Genomic DNA, 22,232 nt, shown 5'->3' on the forward strand with positions numbered 1-22,232 from the left:
CACACACAGAGTGATCCCTGTTCCATGCCCAGAAGATAGCAAAGGAAAAAAACTCCTCCAGGGCCATGGTCAGACATGCATTTACAGCCAACATAGCCATGGATGCCTGGTCAATGAGTTGCAGACAGCCCTTCCTGCCCTGACTCTGTTCAGGACTTATTTGATAGCACATAAAGTCCAGTCCTAAATGCTTGATGATGGGCCATGAATGGATTTTCCCTGTCTGATTGCTCCAGCATCATCAAGCTGTCACAACTTGTGTCCCTGCCAATCCTTGTTTGGCACCATCTTGTTTTTTTTATCTTAGCAATATGCACCTAACCACATCATCAGTGAAAGGTGGCAGGGGGCCATGGATGCCTCAAGCTCTCTGAGCAATGAACAATGCTTCTCCCCCCATGTTTACTTTTTTTTTAAGGTTGAGATTTGTAAGTAACACAATCATTGTTTAGTCTCCACTCCTGGAAGCGCATGTGCACAAAACTGACATTGTTTATGTGCATGCACCAGGGCTTTTTTTAAAAAAACAAAACAAACCAGAGAATGCACCAGGCTGGGCTGACTGATTGGTCGATAGTGGAGTGGACATGCGGTGAGATGGATTACGGTCGGGATGTCTGACCAGCCAACTGTGTTTCAAATAAGGACAGACAAAAATAGGAGCACCTCGTTAACAGGTTAGACTGTGCATCTGACCACAGCCCAGAATTGGAAAAAACTTGCTTCCTGACCTCAAAGTGGCAAACTGGGTATGTAAGAAAGGGCTATGAGAACTAAGCACTGGTGCAACCCTTCCTGCTCTCTGTCTCATGATCTGCCTAAGTTCACAGAATCAGCATTGCTGTCAGACAGCCATCTAGTCTCTGCTTAAAAACCTCAAAGGAAGGAGAGTCTTCAAGGAGCCACCAGACTCCTGGTTTATTTTGCTGTTACAGACTAACACAACTACTTGCCTGCAGTCTCCATCTCACATAAGACATACTGAGCAAGACGTGGTGCCACGTTAATACAATTTGCAGTACTCATCTTTAAAAAACATCACGTGGCATTGCCATCTCACAAGACTTTCTGGAATCAAACACTTAACAGAAAAATATGTAGGAGCCCGCAGAATAGGAAGTCAGTTGTCTGATAAGGAGAAGGAAATGTTGAAAAGTCTGGGTAGGGTACAAGGCACCACATATCAAAATATTAATGAACTACAAACATTAACTACAGTAGACAGAAAGAAAAAACTTTAGCAATAAAGTAGATGCACACCTTTAAATGTTTTTTTTAAAATTCTCAGCACTCAGGAAAGCAGGGACTTTGCAATTATCCTGTCAAGCTTCCAATGACAGCCAGATGAACATAAAGCAATTACCTCCTCTCTCTCTCACACACACACACACACACACAAGCACACCCCTCATCCCTTCAAATCATTCTGAGCCATGAATGATAGAAATTCCATTCTTATAATTATTACATGCAGACAGTTATTGCTAATACCGAAAAGTACAGAGAGGAAGAGAGATGCTCCAGAGGCACAGGGGTATTTTTCATGATGTTGAGCTTTCTTCCTAGCTCACATTTTCAAAAGAAGTCAGTTAGAGCAAAGAGACTAACAGGCAGGTCTAAGATATAGGATCCAACCTTCTTGTGTTTATGGACCCCACATCAGTGGGCTCTCTGCTCCTCCCCTAGATTTGGGAGCTCTGTTTCTATCTATGAATTGGGTCAAGTATGGCACTATTACATTGTTTGAATTGAATCTCCTTGGCATTCCAAATCCAGACCCCTGCCAGTTCAGCACCAAGGCTTCTGCTTCTCCAGCTGCATGCGAGTGCAGGGTCCACTGGGGCTGTGTGTGTCTTTAATGAGAGCAAGGATTTCTGCCAGACTGAGATCTGGGAGACCCAAGTTTGAACCCTCACTCTGCCCTGGAACTCACCTTGGGCAAGTCACACACTCCCAGCCTCACCTGCCTCATAAGGTTGGGGAAGGTAGAGTTATACATGCCATCTTGAGCTCTCTGGAGAGAGGGTGGGATAAAAATGCTCTAGAGAGAGACTTTGGAATGGCTTTATGCACAATGAGTCTCTTTGCAAGACTGTCAGTGCCCAGAGTGTGTGGGTGACAGAGAAAGTAGGCACAGGAGGTGAACTGCAGAAGTCTCCCAGCTGGTATCTTTCTAACAGAGATATCAAAATGAGGGGAAATTTCCCTGAGGTGGGCCATGGTGTACAGATGGATCTCACCACTGTTCTAGCAGCACTTGGCAGGGCATTTTGAAAGCCATTTAAAGTGTCAAAACTTTGGGGCAGGGGCATCCGAGGGGACATCTCAGAAGGTAGGGGGCATCCAAAGGAGGACCTCTGCAGATTGCTGTAGTGGGCGGGCAGGCTGGCTCATAAAGGAGTAGGCAGTCCTTCCTTCTAGTAAACCATCATCTTCCGCATGTAACAAGCGAACACATCTGGGAACTTCTTAGCCCTTTGGCAACACTGAACCAACCATTCAGGGCAACACTGAACCAACACTGAACCAACCATTCAGGCCAACACTGAACCAACTCACGTTTGGAATGTTTGTCACAGAGAGCGGAGGCCCTCATGTCACAGAGCCTGAGAGATCCTTTGCTGCTGCTGTAGACAAAGAGATTGCAGTGGTGGGGGTGGAACTCAGAGGCTGTGATGACTTCCGTCAAATCCTCCATGTTGGCCGGCTTAATATCGACAATGTCTGAGCAGGAATATCATTAAGGAATCAGACGATGTTCAGAAGAAAGTGGTCATTTTACTGTTTTCTCTTTGCATAATGATTTCCCGCAGTCAGCATTATTTGAAGAACAATTTTGCATGAAAGAAGAAGAAATGCAGCTGAACCAATTTTACGGCAGGCTCTTTAACCACCTTCTGCCTGCCGTGTGTCATGCAAACAAACAGAAGAAGATCAGAAGAGCCCTGCTGGGTCAGACCAGGGAGGGTCCATCTAGTCCAACCTCCTGCCTCACACAGCAGCCAACCAGCTCCTCTGGAGGGCCAACAACATGTGTACATTCTCACTTCAGGTTTTATGTGAAAGCAAACTAAAACGAGCAGGAGAAAAGGCTTGACAAACTATCAGTGAACACCAGTTAGAAAAACTTTATTTCATCAGGAGGATGCCACTCATTAAAGCTTTTCTTTTCATTTTAATTCCTCCCCCCCTCCCATTAAATGGCATGACCAATTTCAAGCACTGGATGAAGAGCTAACATGGAACATACTTCTCTCCCACCCCTTTTAACAAAAAAAGTAAAAGCTGTTAAAATTTTAAATACCCATTAAGTGTAAACAGTTTGGGCTGCAGCTTTTTCAACAAGTGTACAGATTCCTTAAATGGTTCTTTGCACATGAAGTGTGCACCCAGGCTCAACATGGATGAAAATGTTATACCACAAGCAGTGAATGTCAATGATCTCTGCTCAGAAAGGGCTAGAGATTTTTTTTTGCAGTGTGAAAGTCTCCTTCTCATTAGATGTAGGACTTTCTGGTGATTAATGCATAGAGAAGTCATGAGCTATCCTTCTCTCTAGTCATTGTTACCCTTCATTATGCAGTTTTTGTTTTTAAGCAAATGTTTGAAGCTGAATTTGCACCATTATATTCATGTTCCAGCCCTCTTCTTGCTTAATTTTAGCATGAACTAAACCCTCAGATTCCATGATCCCAGAATCACTATCCCTGTTCACAAGTTACAGTCAATGACATGTACAGCCTGTGTATACAGTGTACACTTGAGTTTCCTTTACATAGGCATGGAGTAATTCTCATGTTACATTCAATGCAAGCACAGTTGAATGTGGGATTGGAGCTCCTGATTTATCCCGGTTCTGGTGCCTGGTTTCATTTGTAAAGTGAACATGCATTGGCTTTCTTACAAACATGTATAAACGCAGGTTACATATATACACACAGATTGTACATGCATTCACTGTAACACGTGAGCATTACTGCAATCTTATCTCAAAATACCTCCCCCACTTTTGACACTTCACATCTGACATATGAGGAGGCGATGAGGGGGCTCTCTGTCAGGTGCCCCCAAATTTTCTGAGCCTGAAGGCACCTTTGGGATTTTGTGGTAGGGAGACACGTGCAACTAGAAAGTGGTTGCCACAAAAGGCCGAACCAAGCATCCCCTTCACTGCCCTGCTGCTTCCTGGCCCTCGCTACAGATCCTGGCTCCTCCTTATAGGATCTGTGGGAAAAGTGTCAAGTCGACAGGTTCAATAATGAGTCGTTGAAACAAAATAACTAGTTTATTGATACTGTTGTTCTCGACTAGGCTAGTATTGAAAGACTAAAGATCATACAATAGAATGCAATCATATAAGGTACACTTCAAAGGGATTCTTTAGGGAGGGGGACTATGCGGGGCACATTCACACATTGATGTTACCATTTCGTTCTCAGGCCTACTTTGGCCTTGAGCGTTGTCGGCTCCAGCCTCCCCCTGAGCTAGGCCTGAGAAGGCTCAGATAAAACATTCACATATTCCCATTTCAAAGCACAACTACATAACAAAGGAAAGGAGGGGAGAGAGGAGAGTTCAAGCTAGCAGCAATGGAATACAGTTTGGCTTTACCCAGGGTGCCTCTCCCTGAACCAAAGTTAGATATAGACTTGACCAGAGTTTTATACAGACTTGACAAAAAGCCCCTTTATTTGTATGAAGGCAGCCAGTCATTGGTTCTGCCTTCACATGAGCCCTGTCTACTTTCCTAAAGCACGGGGCAGGAGCCTGGAGAAGTGCCTGTGGGTGCCATGGGGCTGGGAATCCTGCCCTACATGTTCCACTCTCTGCTCAGAAAAGCCTGCAGTGGAGACACTCTATCCCAGCCCGACCCCCGTCTTCTTCATAGCCCTTTGGCCTGTTTCATCTTCTCTTTCTTATGCTCCGCCGGTAAGGTTGCCAGGTCTGACTCAGGAAATATCTGGAGACTTTGGGGGTGGAGCCAGGAACAAGACTATGAAAGTCAAACTCCGAAGGGAGTTCTGGCCATCACATTTACAGGGACTGTGTTCCTTTAAAGTGCCTTCCCTCCATTGGAAATGATGAAGGATAGGGGCACCTTCTTTTGGGGCTCATAGAATTGGATTTCTTGATCCAAACTTTTTGAAAGTTTGGGGGGGGGGGTGTTTTGAGGAGAGGCACTAGACACTAAGCTGAAAATCTGGTGCCTCTACCTCAAGAAACAGCCCCCCCAAGCCCCAGTTACCTATAGATCAATTCTCCATTATACCCTATGGGAAGTGGTCTAGCTAGGAATGCCAACTGTGGATTGGGAATATTCATAGACCTTTTGGGGGGGGCAGCAGGGTTTGGGAAGAGGAGGGGCCTCAGCAGGGTTCAATGCCACAGAGCCCCCCTCCAAAACAGCCATTTTCTCTGAGGGAATTAATCTCTGTAGTCTGGAGATCACTTATAAAAGTGGGAGATCTCCAGGCTCCACCTGGAGGGTGGCAACTTTGAAACTGAGCCTTTTCTGGAAACAAAAATATTACCAACAGCAACTACCCAATTACAATTTTTATTTGGGGCTAACAATAGAGGAGTGTGAAAAAGAAATAAACACACAGATGAAGTACTCTCCTTCCTTGGAGGTTTTTAAACAGAGGCTAGATGGCCATCTGACAGCAATGAGGATCCTTTGAATTTAGGAGTTTGTGAATTTGCTGCCTTGTGCAGGGGGTTGGACTAGATGACCCTGGAGGTCCCTTCCAACTCTCTGATTCTATGAACTTCCTGACCATTAGAGGGGTTCCTCAGTGGAACAGGCTTCCTCGGGAGGTGGTGGGCTCTCCTTCCTTGGAGGTTTTTAAACAGAGGCTAGATGGCCATCTGACAGCAATGAGGATCCTGTGAATTTAGGGGGAGGGGTTTGTGAGTTTCCTGCCTTGTGCGGGGGGTTGGACTAGATGACCCTAGAGGTCCCTTCCAACTCTATGATTCTATTATTCTACTCCTCTCAAGTATAACTTCTCTAGTAAAACAAAGGCAAAATTGGTTCTCTCAATTATGGAAAATGAGCAAAACCATGCTAAATAAGAAAACTGAAGATTCTACCCTCATCCTTCTACACTTAAGGCATAAAAGGCCATGTAATAAGTTCTAATTAGTCATTATTGCGATAAAGTTCCTTTCACTACAAAATACAAGCAGCTTTACTCACAATCCTGGTCAAGTCTCCTCCGTGGGGCTGACTGCCAGGAAAGACTGCACTGTACATTGTCTGTCTGAGATGTGGATGCCGATAAAGGTACTGAACCGAATAGGACTGTCTTAATTGTAAAATGAAATTAATAATAATTGTATATTTTAAAACACAGGTATCACATGTACAGCAACACAAGTATAATTATGGTTACTTCCTTAGTAAACATTTTTTAAAGCTTGACCTTTCTCTAATTATGAGGTCAACTGTAATCCAAAAAGACGCACCCCAACACACCCACATCACGCTCCACAAAGGGGTTGTTGTTCAGAGCTGGAGCTGGAGAAGGCTGCGTCTTTGACTCACTTGCCAAAGCTGTGGGCGCCATGAGGAGTGCCCTGGCAGGCCAGAAGAGCCAGAGAGTACATTCCTCTGCCTGATAATCAACACAGCCCCTCCTGTGTCTCTCCTGCTGCTTCCAGCCACACAGAGGTTACCAATTGCTCAAAGCTTCTGTCTCTTGCTATGTTACTCTATACAATACAATACACACTGATGGTGCAGACCTGTCAATATTATCACCATTTTGTTAGCTCCCTATGAATTGCTGGGTAAATGTGGTGGTTCTGATCTCTGGGAAAAAAATCCCGCCCAAAGTCTGGGCCCCAGATACCCTTTGGTGGTCTTTCCATGCCGATCGTCAAGGTTCTTATTCACTGCCTTTTATTCACTGCCTGTACCTGGTGTATGTATCTGCAGGAATGTGTGGGTAGAATCCAAAGCAAAGCTGCTGGGAGTGGGAAGCACAACTCCAAGGTCATGCCTCCTACCTTAGAATGTTCTTATCTGTTGCTTGGGCTTTGTAGTAATGATTTGTAACCTCTGAAGTTTGGATTGCTTGCATGCCCAAAATGAGACAGGCTTTAATTGTTTGTAATGAACTTAGAGTGAACTATATAACCTCTGCCATTTTGAACCAAGTCAGTTTCAACACTGACCCAGTGTTGTGAGCACCTAGTATGATCTTCTATTAAAAGCTTATCTGAAACTATGGAGAGTCTATTTATTTGAAGGACTTCACACTGATGACGATGTCATGGAAGGGCAAAAGCACCCAGCAATCTCTAGTCTGGAAGAGATTTTGTAAACTCCCAGAGAACAGCCTCCACGGGCAAAAGGCAATGATGCCTTTTTACTCCTGGCTGACGGTTTCGGACAATGGATGTCTTTACACTGACAATTTGTGACTCTCTATCACTGCATTGGAAACTCACCTTTTACATTATCTAACATTCTCACAATTGTTTTGCATCGTTGCTGCCTGAAGCATCTACATTTGTTTCAGTGAGATGTGTTTTGGAGCTGCTGCTGCAACATTTTTCTCAACATTAGTTTTGATCTGGTCTTTTCTCTACAGGCGTTTCAAACTTGTACTGTAAAAGTTTTCATGTGTTTTAAAAGACTCCCCCAAAAGTCACCACAAGGTGCAGTAATTTGCAAGAGAACTGACAGCGCTTGAAATTTTTACATATCATTGCTTGCCTCATCTAGTAATTTAAATTTGTATTGTTTTTGCAGCGTTGACACGATTTCCAAGCAATCGTATACATTTAACTAAACACTGCTATTCCGGCTGCTCTCTGATCAGAGACCCGCCCCCCCCCCCTCCAAATTGAAACGCTTAAATGTAAAAGGAAAATAATTAAAGTGGAACAGTGGCAGGCGATTGGAAGATTCTAAAACTCTGGAGCAAATTGAATGTAAAAACACCCATAGGCTCTTCAGAGAAAGCCCACCCTCTTCTCTTCCTAGTAGATCATCTATACCCAACAGGTGTCTCCTCTTATTCTCACAGGTAAGCAGTTTTTCAGAATTAAATAAATGGTTTTAAAAGTTGACCTGCACATCAAGCCACTGTCAAGCATGCATATTTCTGTGTGCCATGATGGTCCCTTGGACAAAGAGCAGGTCACCAGTCCCTACCACCCCCCTCTCCTTTACAACCTTTGGGCAAGTAATAAATCCATCTAGCCCAAGGATGTTTACGCTGCAGCCTGGCTGGTAGAGCTGTGATGTGCCTCTCCTCCAGATTCACACAGACAGTTCTTATCTGGTCCCAGAGAAGTGTGAGAAAGGGAGATGTTTTAATAGTCTATATTCCTTAGTAATAAAATAGATACTGTGTAGTAACCTTTTAACCCGTGACTCAAGCTGCATCTGCATGATACCCTTTGAAGGTATCCTATATAGCAACTATGTAACCCTGTATACATCATCACTTCCAAGGCTTGTGTCCTTGGTACAGCTTCTGAGTTTCTACAATAAAGCAGCTTTTGATTCAACAACAAAAGACTGGTTATTGAGAAATATCGATGCTTGACATTAAGGTCAAGCATTAAAGTCTCATTAAGCATTAAGGTCTCCCCGGCATTGATTAAGGTTTTACCTTTTTACTATAAAATTTTACTCATTTTTGTTGTCTGTGACACTCAAGATTAGTATTATTGTCCTTCTTATCCCTATTATTATTAGTTATCAATTGGCATAATTTGATGTATCTATATTGTTTTATCTTGACATCTGGGCAAATTGTATGCTCCTTTCTTTCTGTAAACTATAGTTATGTCATTAAAGGTGACTGGAATTGAAATTGGATTAAGACTTTAGTGGGGGACCCAGTGCTTCAAGAGAATACATTGAGCTTTTGAACTTTCTCTGACTTGTGTAGGCTTCATGTCAGATAGCTTTTTCCTCAAAAAGAGATGTGAATTCTGTTCATGGTGTCTTCAGCTTGGTTGGGCTAAAGGGCTCTGATGTAAATTGGGAAAAGGAAAAAAAGGTATGGCGATATAACAATACGATTATGTCCAGGAAAGAGGACAAACAGTATATGGAAAACCAGATAAAGTTATACTTCCAAGAAAATAGAGGATCAGTAACTACAGATGTACTTTGGGACACAGCAAAGGCTGTGATTAGAGGACAGTGTATAATGAAGGAAAAAGAAGTTAAAAAGAAAATGGTATTTGGAAAGGAAGGATAAGATACAAGAGCTTGAGAATTTACAAAAGCAACAAGTACAGAAATTTAGCCAGGAAAGAAAAAAGTTAATTGTAGGGTTGAAGAAACAATTAGAAATGCTAGACTCTAGGGCATTATGGAAAAAACAGGTTATGGTAAGAGATGAATTCCAAATAAATTCAATAAACTCTGTAAAAAGATTAGCAAACTATTTAAAGAATAAAAGAGAAAAGCAAAGCGTAAGATCAATCAGAGTAAATAACGGTGTTACACAGAACCCAGAAGAGATTAAAAAAGCTTTTGAAGAGTTTTATAAAACCCTATATAAGAAAAGAGAGACGGTTGAATTTGAAGAAACATTAGGAAATAAACTTACAGAAGAGGAAAGGAAGGAGTTGGAAAGGGAAATAACTGTACAGGTAATAGAACAGGTAATAAAAGATTTGAAGATAGGTAAATCACCAGATCCAAATGGGTTCACAGCTGAATTTTTTAAAGAAATGAGAGAAAGCTTAGTGCCGGAATTATGTATAGTTTTCAATAGTATACTAGAAGGAGGGAAGGTACCTAACACATGGAGGAATGCAGAAATAACAATATTATTAAAACCACCGAAGGATCTGCAGGAAGTAGGCTCTTATAGGCTACTTATATAGGATTATAAAATCTTTGTGAAAATTATAGCAAATATATTTAAAAATATCATGCCTAAAATAATAAAAGAAGACTGTCAAGTCAGCTGAATTCAATAACGAGTCTTTGGTTGAAACAAAGTAACTAGTTTATTGAAAGCAGAAATGAAGACCATGATAGAGATTGAAGGACTGGGGTACATGGACAGTAACCAAGCATTTAAGGTATAGATCAAAGGATTCCTACGAGCGGGGCACTCTATGCAGTATATTTTCGCACAAGGATGTTACTCCCTCGTTCCCAAGCCAAGGCTTTGGCGCTTAACACCCCCACAGACACCCAGCTTGAGAAGGCTCCACAATCTTGTTCACATATCAGCATTTCAAAGCAGACTACACAACAAAGGCATAGCTAAGAGGAGGAGGGGGGGGAGGAGAGGTAGCTAGCAGCATCGGTGTTCAGTAAGAGCCCAGAATCCCTTGCTTCTGAACCAGAGTTAGACAACATGTTAATAACAATACAGCAGACTTGACATACTGCCCCCCTAAGCCCCCCCTACGGCGCGGACTCGAGGTTGCTCCTGATTATGGCTCTGTGTTTCGGAACTGTGCTTCGTTGACTCTGATTGGTGCCAATCGGTCGAGTGTGGGCTTCGACGAAGTAAGCTGCAATGAAATACAGGGTGGATTTTACCAAGAGCCGGAGGCAAATCTAATTCCACCGTTACTGGGTTAATTACCCGCTTGATCTTAAAGGGCCCCACGAATTTAAAAGCCAGCTTCCTGGATGGTTGGGAAAGGGGTAGATTTTTCGTTGACAGGTATACTGAGTCCCCCACTTTTAGTTCCCAGACTGGCACGTGAGACTTGTCGTATTGCCTCTTGTAAGCCTCTTTTGCTGTTTTTAAGTTTTCCTGGATAGCTGGCCAGCACTGGCTAGGTCCCTGCCACCACTGCTCGAAGGCAGAGCCCGTCCCTGGACCTTCCCCCCCCCCCGGCAGCATCGGGATTGGTTTTCCCTCATACCCAAACACTGTGGAGAAGGGGGAGGCTTTAGTGGAACTGTGAGCACTGTTGTTATAGGCATATTCTGCAAAAGGGAGGAGGTCTACCCAGTCGGACTGGCGTTGACTCACAAAGCATCGCAAATACTGTTCCAGCACCCCGTTCACTCTCTCCGCCTGTCCGTCCGTCTGGGGGTGGTATGCTGAGCTTAGCCCCTGCTTCATTCCTAACAGTTTGCAGAACTCCCGCCAAAAGGTGGCAACGAACTGAGGCCCCCGGTCACTAATAACCTTGTCTGGAATTGAGTGGAGTTTGGCCACGTGATCAAAGAATAGGGCGGCCAGTTTCTTGGCTGTGGGTAATTGGGCACAGGGGATGAAATGGGCTTGTTTTGAAAACGTGTCCACCACCACCAAAATGACTGTTTTCCCCCTCGACAAAGGGAGTTCTACTATGAAATCCATGGACACAATGGACCAGGGGCGTTTGGCTGTCTCTAGTGGCAGCAAGAGACCCGGGGGCTTCCCTCCCCTCTTCTTCGCCATTATGCACACCGGGCAACCGGTCACAAATTCTGACACGTCCTTTCGCAGAGACGGCCACCAAAACTTCCGGTTCACTAAGTGCAAGGTTTTTACATAGCCAAAGTGACCCGCCAGCTTGGACGAATGGCACAGTTGCAAGATTTCCCTTCTCAGTGACATCGGTACGTAGAGTTTCTCCCCCTTGTACCACAACCCGTCCTTTCCCTTCTGCACCCCCTTGGGCCGCCCACCTCCCTCCCTCTCGGTCTCCAAGGCGATGCGCTCGCGGCTGAGCCCGTCTAGCTCCCTCCTTTTCTGTGAGCGGGTGGTGACCATGGCCGCCACTTGCGTGGGGGAAATTAGCGAGTCAACCACCTCTTCCCTCTGACTTTCGTGTTGCGGGAGCCTGGATAGGGCGTCGGCTAAGAAATTCCGGGTCCCCGGGATGTGTTTTAGGGTGAAATCGAACTTTGAAAAGAATCCTGCCCACCGGATTTGCTTTTCACTTAATTTCCTCTTCCCGGTGAGGGCTTCGAGATTTTTGTGATCAGTCCAGATCTCGAATGGCACCTTAGCTCCCTCCAACCACGATCTCCAGGTTTTTAGTGCAAACATGACTGCGAAAGCCTCCTTGTCCCACACTGACCAACTTCTCTGCTCGTCAGAGAACTTCCGCGAGATGTAGGCACAGGGCCGTAGCTTCCCCTCCCCATCCCTCTGCATGAGAATGGCTCCTACGGCGACGTCGGAAGCGTCGCATTGGACCACAAAGCCCTTTTGCTCATCCGGGTGGCTCAGGACTGGCTCGCTAGTGAACAGTTGCTTGAGCCTGTCGAAAGCCGCCTGGCAAGCGGGCGTCCAGTTTAGCTTGGCCCCAGGGCGTTTCGCGTCCTCCCCCTTCCCCTTTGTCCTGAGGAGGTCAGTCAGGGGTAGGGCGATCTGGGCAAACCCCTCAATGAATCCTCTGTAAAAATTGGAGAATCCGAGAAATGATTGGAGCTGTCTACGTGTCCTCGGGGGAGCCCACTCTAAGACCGCCTGGACTTTCGCAGGGTCTATGGCTAGTCCATCCCTGGACACTCGGAATCCAAGGTAGTCCAATTCAGTGCGGTGAAATTCACATTTAGACAGTTTGGCATACAGCTGGTGCTCTAGCAGGGTGGTCAGCACCTCCCTCACCAATTTTACATGGGACTGCTCATCCTGCGAGTAAATAATGATGTCATCCAGGTACACCACCACCCCCTTGTACAGAAATTTTCTCAACACATCATTTATAAAGTTCATGAATACCCCAGGCGCCCCCTGCAATCCAAACGGCATAACCAAATACTCAAATTGTCCCATTGGGGTGTTGAACGCCGTCTTCCACTCATCCCCCTCTTTGATGCGCACTCGGAAGTACGCGTCTCTCAAGTCGAGTTTTGTGAAGATTTCCCCCCCCCCCGCCACCGTGTTCAATAAGTCTTTGATGAGGGGGATGGGGTAGGCATTGGACATTGATATCGCGTTTATCCCGCGAAAGTCAGTGCAAAGTCTAAGTGTATTATCCTTCTTCTTTCTAAACAAAACTGGGGCCACGTGGGGGGCCATTGCGGGTCTGATGAAACCTCTCTTCAAGTTCAAGTCTAAGAATTTGCGCAGTTCCTTTTTCTCAGCCCACCCCATCTGGTAGAGTTTGGCCCGGGGCAGACTTTCCCCGGGGATTAGCTCTATAGCACAGTCTGTGTTCCGATGGGGGGGGGGGGTAATTGGTTGACCTCCCGCTCGCTGAAAACCTCCATCAGGTCGCGATAGGCGCTCGGGACCTGGTGCCCCTCCTCTACCAGGACGCACGCCCTCTCTCGAGCGGCGGGCGCTCGCGGCCCCCATGCCGGGTTCCATAAGTGCCCGCTACAGTCTGGGTCGGAGAACCTGATGGTCTGTGCCTTCCAGCGGATAAGGGGCTCATGTTTTTCTAGCCACCCCACTCCCAACACCACAGGATAGCCGCACGCTTGGGCAATGACAAAAGTCTCCAGGTCCCAATGGCCCTCAATCCCCAAGGGGCATGGCTCTGTTTCCTGCGTACACGGTTCCCCCCCCCATCACCGACTCGTCCATCTGCTCAAACAACATGGGGTGGGGCAGTTGTGCGCGCTCCAGTCCCAGGGCCTCCACCACCTTGGGGGAGATTAGTTCCCGGTTGCACCCTGAGTCTATGAGGGCTCGAATCTGCAGGAATCTTTTCAGTTTTGGGTTCAATAGTTTTACCATCACAAAGTACAGTCTTCCCATGGTTTTTACCGTTAGTGGTGCCTTTTCCCGATCGACCTGCTGGTTGGCACCGCTCAAAGCAGGTCGGAGTCGTTTCCCGCCGGCTCCTCTTCCCACGCGAGGTCGGCCAGTTAAGCGGACAGGCAGACCTCTTCTTCCTGCAGCTCCTCCTGCACCATCAACGCGCTGCTTTTCGCCGCATCCTTAGGGCGGCCAGGGGCCTTCTTGGGGGCCGGGGTGCTCTGCCTGATTGACCCCGGTGCCGGGGCAGTCCCAGAGGGAGGCTGAGGGCAGTTGGAGGCGAGGTGACTTGGGTCGCCGCACCGGAAGCAACGGCGGGGCCCCGCCGGCGTGACCGCCGGCGGTTTCTTGGCTTTAGGGGGGTCGACCTTCCCCAGGGTGGTCTTGGGTCACCCTTGTCCGCCGCCAGCGCCTGGCGCAGCATGGCCACTCTTTTCAGGTTGGTTTCCACCTCTCCCGCGAGCTGGATCCACCCCACTAGTGTGTCTGGTTGGGCTTGGGTGAGAGCCCGATCCAGGATGCTGGGGTTCAGCCCGTTAGTGAAGTGCTCGATCTTCATCACTTCGTTCCAGTTCCGGGCTCGGGCGGCGTTCGCCTGGAAATCTGCCGCATATTCTCGGATGGATCAGGCCCCCTGCTTCATGTTCTGCAGCGCTGAAAGCGCTCTGGCCTCTTGCAGGGGGTCCTCGTACTGGGTCAGTAGAGCTTGCACGAACGTGTTCACGAAGTGCAGGAGCGGGCTGTTGGTTTCGCACAGGCTCACATACCACTTCTTAGCAGGACCCCGCAGCTTCGACCCCAAATAGTCCACTCGGCTCACCTCATCAGGGAACAGATCTCCCCAGTAGTACATGTAGCTATTCGCTTGGATTGCAAAATAGTTCACTTCCTCCGGATCCCCGTCGAAAGTTGCATCCAGCTCTCGACCCCCCCCCCCAGGTCTCGCTGTCTGGCCGAGGCGGGGGCTGCCGGCGCTTGGGGCGCCACCGGCGCTTGGGGGCCCGCTGGGGCGACGGGTGGAGGTTGGCTCGGCCGTCCTCGCAGCCCCGCTGGCACCGGCTGTTGCTGGCGGGTCCCGGTTACCCCCAACGCTCTCCCCAGCTGGGCGGTTAGGGTCTGCAGTTGTTCCTTGAGGTCCTTCACTGCCCCGTCGACCTCGCGGCGGACCATTGACCAGAACATCTGGTAGTCCTCGTCGGGCGGGTCCTTGGGTTTCGGCCCCCCGTCCTCCTCTTCACACTCCGCACCTTCACTCCCGCTGCCCGGGGCTTGTATCACGGTCACCTCGGCTCCTTCCTCCAGCTCGCCCGGGTTGGTAGCCACGGCTTCGGCCAGCTGCACCCGCTTGGTGTGGCGGGTCATGATCGCCTCCAGGAGGATCGGGGCCTGGTCCATTAGCGTGGTCGAGGTCCTCGGCTGGTATTGCCGGGGAGTAACTACCAGCTGAAACTGGGGAGGGGAAGCCACGGTCCTTCTGGCAGTGTGAATGTGCCAGGGTGTCTCGGCCCCCTCCGCTCTTGTTGGGAGTTCTCCGTTGTCCGGAGGCTGGTCGGACATTGCCTTTTCAGTTGCCGGAAAGGTTGAACTCCAAAATAGGGAGTCCTTCAAAATGTCAAGTCAGCTGAATTCAATAACGAGTCTTTGGTTGAAACAAAGTAACTAGTTTATTGAAAGCAGAAATGAAGACCATGGTAGAGACTGAAGGACTGGGGTACATGGACAGTAACCAAGCATTTAAGGTATAGATCAAAGGATTCCTACGGGCGGGGCACTCTATGCAGTATATTTTCGCACAAGGATGTTACTCCCTCGTTCCCAAGCCAAGGCTTTGGCGCTTAACACCCCCACAGACAACCAGCTTGAGAAGGCTCCACAATCTTGTTCACATATCAGCATTTCAAAGCAGACTACACAACAAAGGCATAGCTAAGAGGAGGAGGGGGGGGGGAGGAGAGGTAGCTAGCAGCATTGGTGTTCAGTAAGAGCCCAGAATCCCTTGCTTCTGAACCAGAGTTAGACAACATGTTAATAACAATACAGCAGACTTGACAAAGACCAGTATGGGTTTGTTAAAAACAGAAGCATTGCACACCCGATTAGAAACATACTAAATGGACTACATCACAGCAGAACCCGGAAAACAGCTCTGCTTAAACTAGACGTATATAAAGCATTCAATAAAGCTCATGAATTCATGTGGAATGTAATGAAGAAATACGATTTTGGGGAGAGAATCATACAAACTATACAGGAAATATATAATGGAAGCTCAGCAGTGGTTAGAATAAACGCTGAACACACTGCACAATTCCCAATTACAAGGGGAGTTCGACAAGGATGTCTGCTCTCACCCTATTTATTTATAATGGCAATAGAACAGTTAGCGGAAAGGATTAGGAATTCAGGAAGGATAGAGGGATGTAAAATAGGTAGGGAAGAGATGAAGATAAATTTATTTGCAGATGACATAATTGTAATAATGTCCAACCCAAAGGAAGGAATTAAAGAGACTAAAGTAATATTGGAAGACTTTGAAATAAGGTCAGGCTTAAAAATTAATATGATGAAATCAGAGGTATACCAAAATGTAGGCCGAAAGGAAAGTAAAAAATTAATGAGTTAACCAAAATTGGATTGGGAGTAAAGAGATTTAAATATTTAGGAATAGAAATATACCAGAAAATTAATGATAGTTGAAAAAAATTACAATAATGTATGGAGAAAAATAATGAGAGATAGAAAAAGATGGAAAAGAGAAGTTTTAACATCCCAAATTAGGAGTGTAAAAATGTTTTGGATACCAAAACTGATATATCTATTTCAAGTATTACCATTAGAGATTACTAAACAAAAATTGGAAAAGTGGAACTAGGGTGGGGCATTCCAGACATAGCAAAGTATTATGAAGCATTCCAATTGAAAGCTTTGCTAGAAATAGAAGAAGATGGGAATAGGAAGTGGGTTAAATTTGAGAATGAAGTAAATAAGGGAGCAGGGAAATGTGGTATATTTACAAATAAGATGGAAAGAGAAGATAGATTGGAGACAGGCCCTAGAAGAACAACATTAAACATTTGGAAGAATTGGCAACCCAAATGGTTAAAAGGTACATCCACATGGGCACCACTGGAAACTTTAGATAAGGATAGCATAGACAACAGATGGTGGGAACTGCTTAGACAGAAAGGATATAGAAGAATAAAAAAGACATGTATAATGGGGGAAATTTAAAACCAATCCAAGTACTGGAAAGGGACATAGGGAAACAATATTGGTTAAAAATAGCTGGTTTGCATAAGAAAATAAAGAAGCTAAGAGATGATGGGAAAATGGCTGTAGAGGAACCAGTAGAGGAGATATACATAAGAATGAAAAAAAACCAGGAAAGGTTTAGCAGGTGTGATATATAAGAAAATGATTTCAGATAAGCAACAAATAATCTTTCAAACACAAAGAAGATGGGAGGCAGAGACGCAAATAACGGAGCAAAAAGTCATAAAAATTATGGAGGGGATAACAAGAATTAAAAAATATAAGTTTAAGGAACTAGAGTTAAAATTCTTTACAAAATTGTATAGAACTCCACTGTCTCTCGGCTTGGCTTCGCGAACGAAGAAGGGCGCAATAGTCCACGTTTGCTGCAGGCTCGCTGGTGGCTGACAAGACCAATGTGGGACAGGCAGGTCCGGCCACAGCGGCTGCAGGGAAAAGTCTGATTTAGGGTTGGTCCTGTAGCAGTGCGATTCTTCCTCAATCTCCTTTTGTCCTCAAGACCAGCTATGCGTGCGTTCTCAAAGGAAGAGACAGCCTGGTGGATGGTGTGCCTCCATGCTTTGCGATCTGAGGCTAGGTCAGACCACTGGTGATGGTTGATGTGACAGGTGCTAAGGGATTTCTTCAAGGAGTCCTTGTACCTCTTCTTTGGTGCCCCTCTATTTCGATGGCCGGTGGAGAGTTTGCCATACAGGGCAATCTTGGGAAGGCGGTGGTTTTCCATCCTAGAAATATGCCCTGCCCAGCGCAGCTGCGTCTTCAACAGCAGTGCCTCAATGCTGGTAACCTCCGCCCTCTTGAGGACTTCAGTGTTGGTCACAAAGTCACTCCAGTGGATGTTGAGGATGGTGCGAAGGCAGCGCTGATGAAAGCGCTCAAGGAGTCGCAGGTGATGACAGTATAAAACCCACGATTCGGAGCCGCTCGAATCAAGGGTTCCTCAGCATGATCATTCAGCTACACGAAGACCAGCGAGGCCAAGTCAGACACTGCAACGACCTCTCGGAGCCCTTCCCAATAGGCACAGGTGTAAAGCAAGGCTGCGTTCTCGCGCCAACTCTCTTTACGATCTTCTTTAGCATGATGCTTCAAAGAGCCGCAGTAGATCTAGATGATGACGATGGTGTATACATCCGCTATCGCACCGATGGCAGCCTGTTCAACCTGAGGCGACTAAAGGCACACTCCAAGACAATGGAAAAACTCATCCGAGAGCTACTGTTTATAGAACTCCAGCTATACTAGCAAATATGTTTCCAGGTTTGAGTCCAAAATGCTGGCACTGCAAAATTATAAAAGGATGGTACTCCCACATGTGGTGGGAATGCGTAGAGGTTAAAAACTTTTGGAGAATGGTGGTGGGCAGAATTAATGGATTATTTACAATAAACATAAATATAGATTTTGAGCTGATGTTGAGAGGCACAATAAGACTGAGAAGAAAAGAGAGTAAACATCAGGAATTATTGAAAGCAATGGTGCTAGCAGGCAAAGCCGTTATAGCAGCAGGTTGGAAAGATGCGAGTAAATGGACAGAAGGAAATTGGCATAATTATTTATTTGAAATTATCCAATCAGATATAATCTCCACAATTTGTCAAGATTCATCGTGGGAGGAAAAGAAAGTGATAGTCAAGGAGAAGTGGTCGTTATACTGGGAATGGACGGAAGAAGAACAAAGAAGGGACATTCCATGGACGCTCCAAACCTTATGCCCCTGGCTGAGAGAAAAGGACTAAGAAACTGCGACTCGAGGGTGGGGGGTGGATAGGAGAAGGGTGGTAAAAAGCTGTAAAAATTCAATATTGGAAGCATTATTGTATTACATAATGGAATCAAAGAAAGATAACAAAAAGGGGGGGGGGCTCTGATGTTGCAACCTGATAGTTTAGCAAGAGGCAGGGCTGGACCGTTTCTTCCGACAGATTCTGTAGGATTCATCATAACCCAGCAGTAAGCACTCCAGAATCAGTGCCTGCTTCCTAGCTCTGGGCCACATATTTCTAACAATTGAAATGAAACAGGATGATACTAGACTAATGTGAACTGTTTCAAAAAGGCATTTCTTAGCTTTTAAACCTTTGGTGTTTGTTCTTGCTGTGATTCTAAGTTCTCCATATCTGCATTAATATGGTACAGCAATGTGGAACAGCCAGTGTGATGTTAGACTAGGATCTGGAAGACCCAGGTTCAAACACTCACTCTGCCATGGAAGAAGACGACAACGGATTTATATTTCAACCTCCACCCTGAATCAGAGTCTCCAGAGCTGCTCACAATCTCTTTTATCTTCCTCCCCAACAACAAACACCCTGTGAGGTGGGTGGGGCTGAGAGAGCTCTTACAGCAGCTGCCCTTTCAAGGACAATTCTGCGAGAGCTCTGGCTGACCCCAGGCCATTCCAGCAGCTGCAGGTGGAGAAGTGGGGAATCAAACCCTGTTCTCCCAGATAAGAGTCCGCGCACTTAACCACTACACCAAATTGGATCTAACTGTCAGGAAGTTCTCCCTGATGTTGAGCCAGAAACTCTTTTGATTTAATTTCAACCCATTGGTTCTGGTCCCACCTTCTGGGGCCACAGAAACAACTCCGCACCATCCTCTATAACACAGCCTTTCAAGTACTTGAAGATGGTGATCCTATCACCCCTCTGTCATCTCCTCTCCAGGCTAAACAAACAAACTTCCCTCCCCATCATCCCTCACCAAACATCCACATCCGGGACCAAGAGACAGTTTCAGATCAGGGTGGGGCCCAGCAGCCACACTATTCCTTTTGCAAGAACTGAAGAAGGAATCTGACTCGGTGTGTCGCTTGGCAGACCCCAGGACTGCTTGGCTGGGTGCTCTGGCCAAAGTGTGTGGATGGGAGGTGGGAGCACAACGTTAAAGAAGTCTGCTCACCACCAGGCTACCTATGTGCAAAACCTCCTTTTACATTCTGTGCATGAGCAGACCTTTGGGAGAGAAGAAATGCCACTTGATTTGCAACAGATCTAAGCATTACAATCCTTGGCACCAGGACTCGTTCTGCTCATGACTCATGCCTGTCAAGAGGCCCTGCCATTTTGATGCTTCTATGTGCTGACTTGCTCTTTTGTGTTGGGAATCTAAGGGAGGGTGAGTGTGCCTCCTTTGCGCTGTCTGTATTCGTTTCTGCCTGGTAGAGAAGATTGGAGCTGCCTTCCCATGGCGGCCTTATCTCATTCCAGAACCAGCTCAAACTGCTTATTGTCTAGGAGGGGTGAAATGGTGGTGTGAACCAATTTGTATTGCTTTGCTTGGGTTTTTTCCACTGTAACACTTGGCCAGCTGTATAACAGTCCTGGGGAGGCACTGGCCACCTCTCAGGTGAGCCAGTTCTGACACACACCATTGTGTGTTGCTACTATTTCTATCTATCAATAAAGCTGCCTTCTGAACATCCTGGAGGCCTACTTTAATTGAGGATAGTCCCAGAGCTGACAACGCCATACTTTGGGTTGTTGTCTAGAAACTGCCAGTCAGCTTAGCTTCGTTGCCTGCAAAGGAGTTCATTTGGGTTAGATGAAGATGCAAATTGGCTGCACTCACAAGAAACAATCTAGCTAAAGAGAAGCCCTTTGAGTCCCATCACATTCAGTGGGAAGTCAGGCCCTGTGAGATTCCCATTTCACTTCGTTTGGGTTGCCCTGCTATTTCCATGTAATAGTGCATAAGCAATAGGTCCTGCTGTGACCCGCCCCCCCCCTCCCAACCACCAGGAAATACACCTATTTTTGCTTGTGTTAAATTTTATATAACACTTTTGCTCTAGTAACTGCATGTGTGATGCTGCTTGAAGTTCAGAATTCTTACACTGCCGTTACAAAGACTGAAAGGAATGCCTCGTATGTTGCTTAATGGGACACCCCTGGAGCAGCACTTGTCCTTAGGGCTTTGATCAGGGCAGGGCTTTGTGCCTTTGAATCTGACTGTTTGTTGCTATAGCATTTTGCATCCAATTAGCGTGGCCTCCTATAGTCTCTCAGATAGTCTCTTCTACCAACATATATCTATAATATAAAAGATTATTATTTTTTTTTTGCTTTAGGACCCCATTAAAAATAATGAGATTTCACCTTCTTTGAGCTAGAGAGGCCTCCTTCCGTTCAGAGCACTTCCAAAATGCCTGATTCTTTGCTTGGAACTAGAGAGGTCCACCCTGCAGGGTGGATGTTGCTGAGGATTTCACTGTCTGAGGTCTCAGAAACACACCTTTGTAAAATAAACACCCACTGCTGCAAGCACCTAGGAATGAGAAGAACAATGTACCTGCTGCCGCTTCTGTATTTCCAAACCCCACTGCAGGCAGAATTGAAGTCTCAGTAATCAGGTAATGAAGGTTTCAGCTGTTCTTTTTCCCAGCCATCTCCCTGAGCTTGGCATCATTAGAAACCATTGCTTGGCCATCAATTAACATACAAAGCTAATACACTGACTGCCACCAGTTTGATACAGGCTGCTTGAAACCTGATATCCCCCTTTGCCTCATGCTAATGAAACAAGAGTGGATCATCCCAGGGCTGGATGTAGGCCCTGGTCTATAGGTGCCCATGTCTTTGGCGGCCCCGGGCCAGCTTTCATCCCGCCCCCCAGCTTCCCCTCTTGCTTGCAGCCCTCCCAGCCTGCATGGGCAGCCAGCAACTGAGCTGCTCTTTGCCTGACTTGTCCGGTGTGGCTGCTGCAGGCGTCGTTGCCAAGTTTGCCTCTCTCTGCCTCTCCCCTGCAGTTTTGTCAAAGGGGCTCTGGAAAAGGTGCCTGCAGGCTGCAGCAGGGGCCATGGGCAGTGGGGCAGCTGCTTCAACTCTGAGGTAATCTGCGAGGGGGCCATCACTTTTAAAGGGACAGCACACTTTTTTAAATGCCTTCCTTCCATAGGAAATAATGAAGGATCGAGGCACCTTCTTTTGGGGCTCATAAAATTGGACCCCCTGGTCCAATCATTTTGAAACTTGGGGGGTATTTTGGGGAGAGGCACTGGATGCTATACAGAAAATTTGGTGCCTCTACTTCAAAAAGCAGCCCCCCCCCAGAGCCCCCAATACCCGTGGATCAATTCCCCATTATTCCCTAAGGGATTCTCCATAGGGAATGATTGCCCAGTAGACATTTCCCTCCCCCCCCCCCGCTTTCTGATGACCCGAAAGCGGGGGTGGGGGGAGGGCCTCCAAACCTGGGGATTGGCAACCCCCTCTCTCTCAGTGTATATAGTTTGCTGTTGCTGCCTGCTTGATTGTGATTGTTTCTTCTGAATAAAGCGTTCTCATTTTACAACACTCTCCTCTTCTGAACTAAAAG

General features: G+C 46.5%; 1 protein-coding gene across 3 annotated transcripts in view; it reads right to left on the reverse strand.

Annotated features, from left to right (window-relative positions):
- Positions 1 to 22,232, reverse strand: part of PPP2R2C (protein phosphatase 2 regulatory subunit Bgamma) — a 118,957-nt gene that overhangs the window by 10,356 nt on the left and 86,369 nt on the right. For all 3 annotated transcript variants that reach the window (XM_060246130.1, XM_060246131.1, XM_060246129.1), the window contains one exon: positions 2,560 to 2,724. In XM_060246130.1, the coding sequence (XP_060102113.1) occupies positions 2,560 to 2,724 (165 nt within the window). The remainder of the gene's footprint in view (positions 1 to 2,559; positions 2,725 to 22,232) is intronic.

This window comes from Heteronotia binoei, chromosome 9 (assembly GCF_032191835.1).
Source record: "Heteronotia binoei isolate CCM8104 ecotype False Entrance Well chromosome 9, APGP_CSIRO_Hbin_v1, whole genome shotgun sequence".
NCBI classification, from domain to species: domain Eukaryota; kingdom Metazoa; phylum Chordata; class Lepidosauria; order Squamata; family Gekkonidae; genus Heteronotia; species Heteronotia binoei.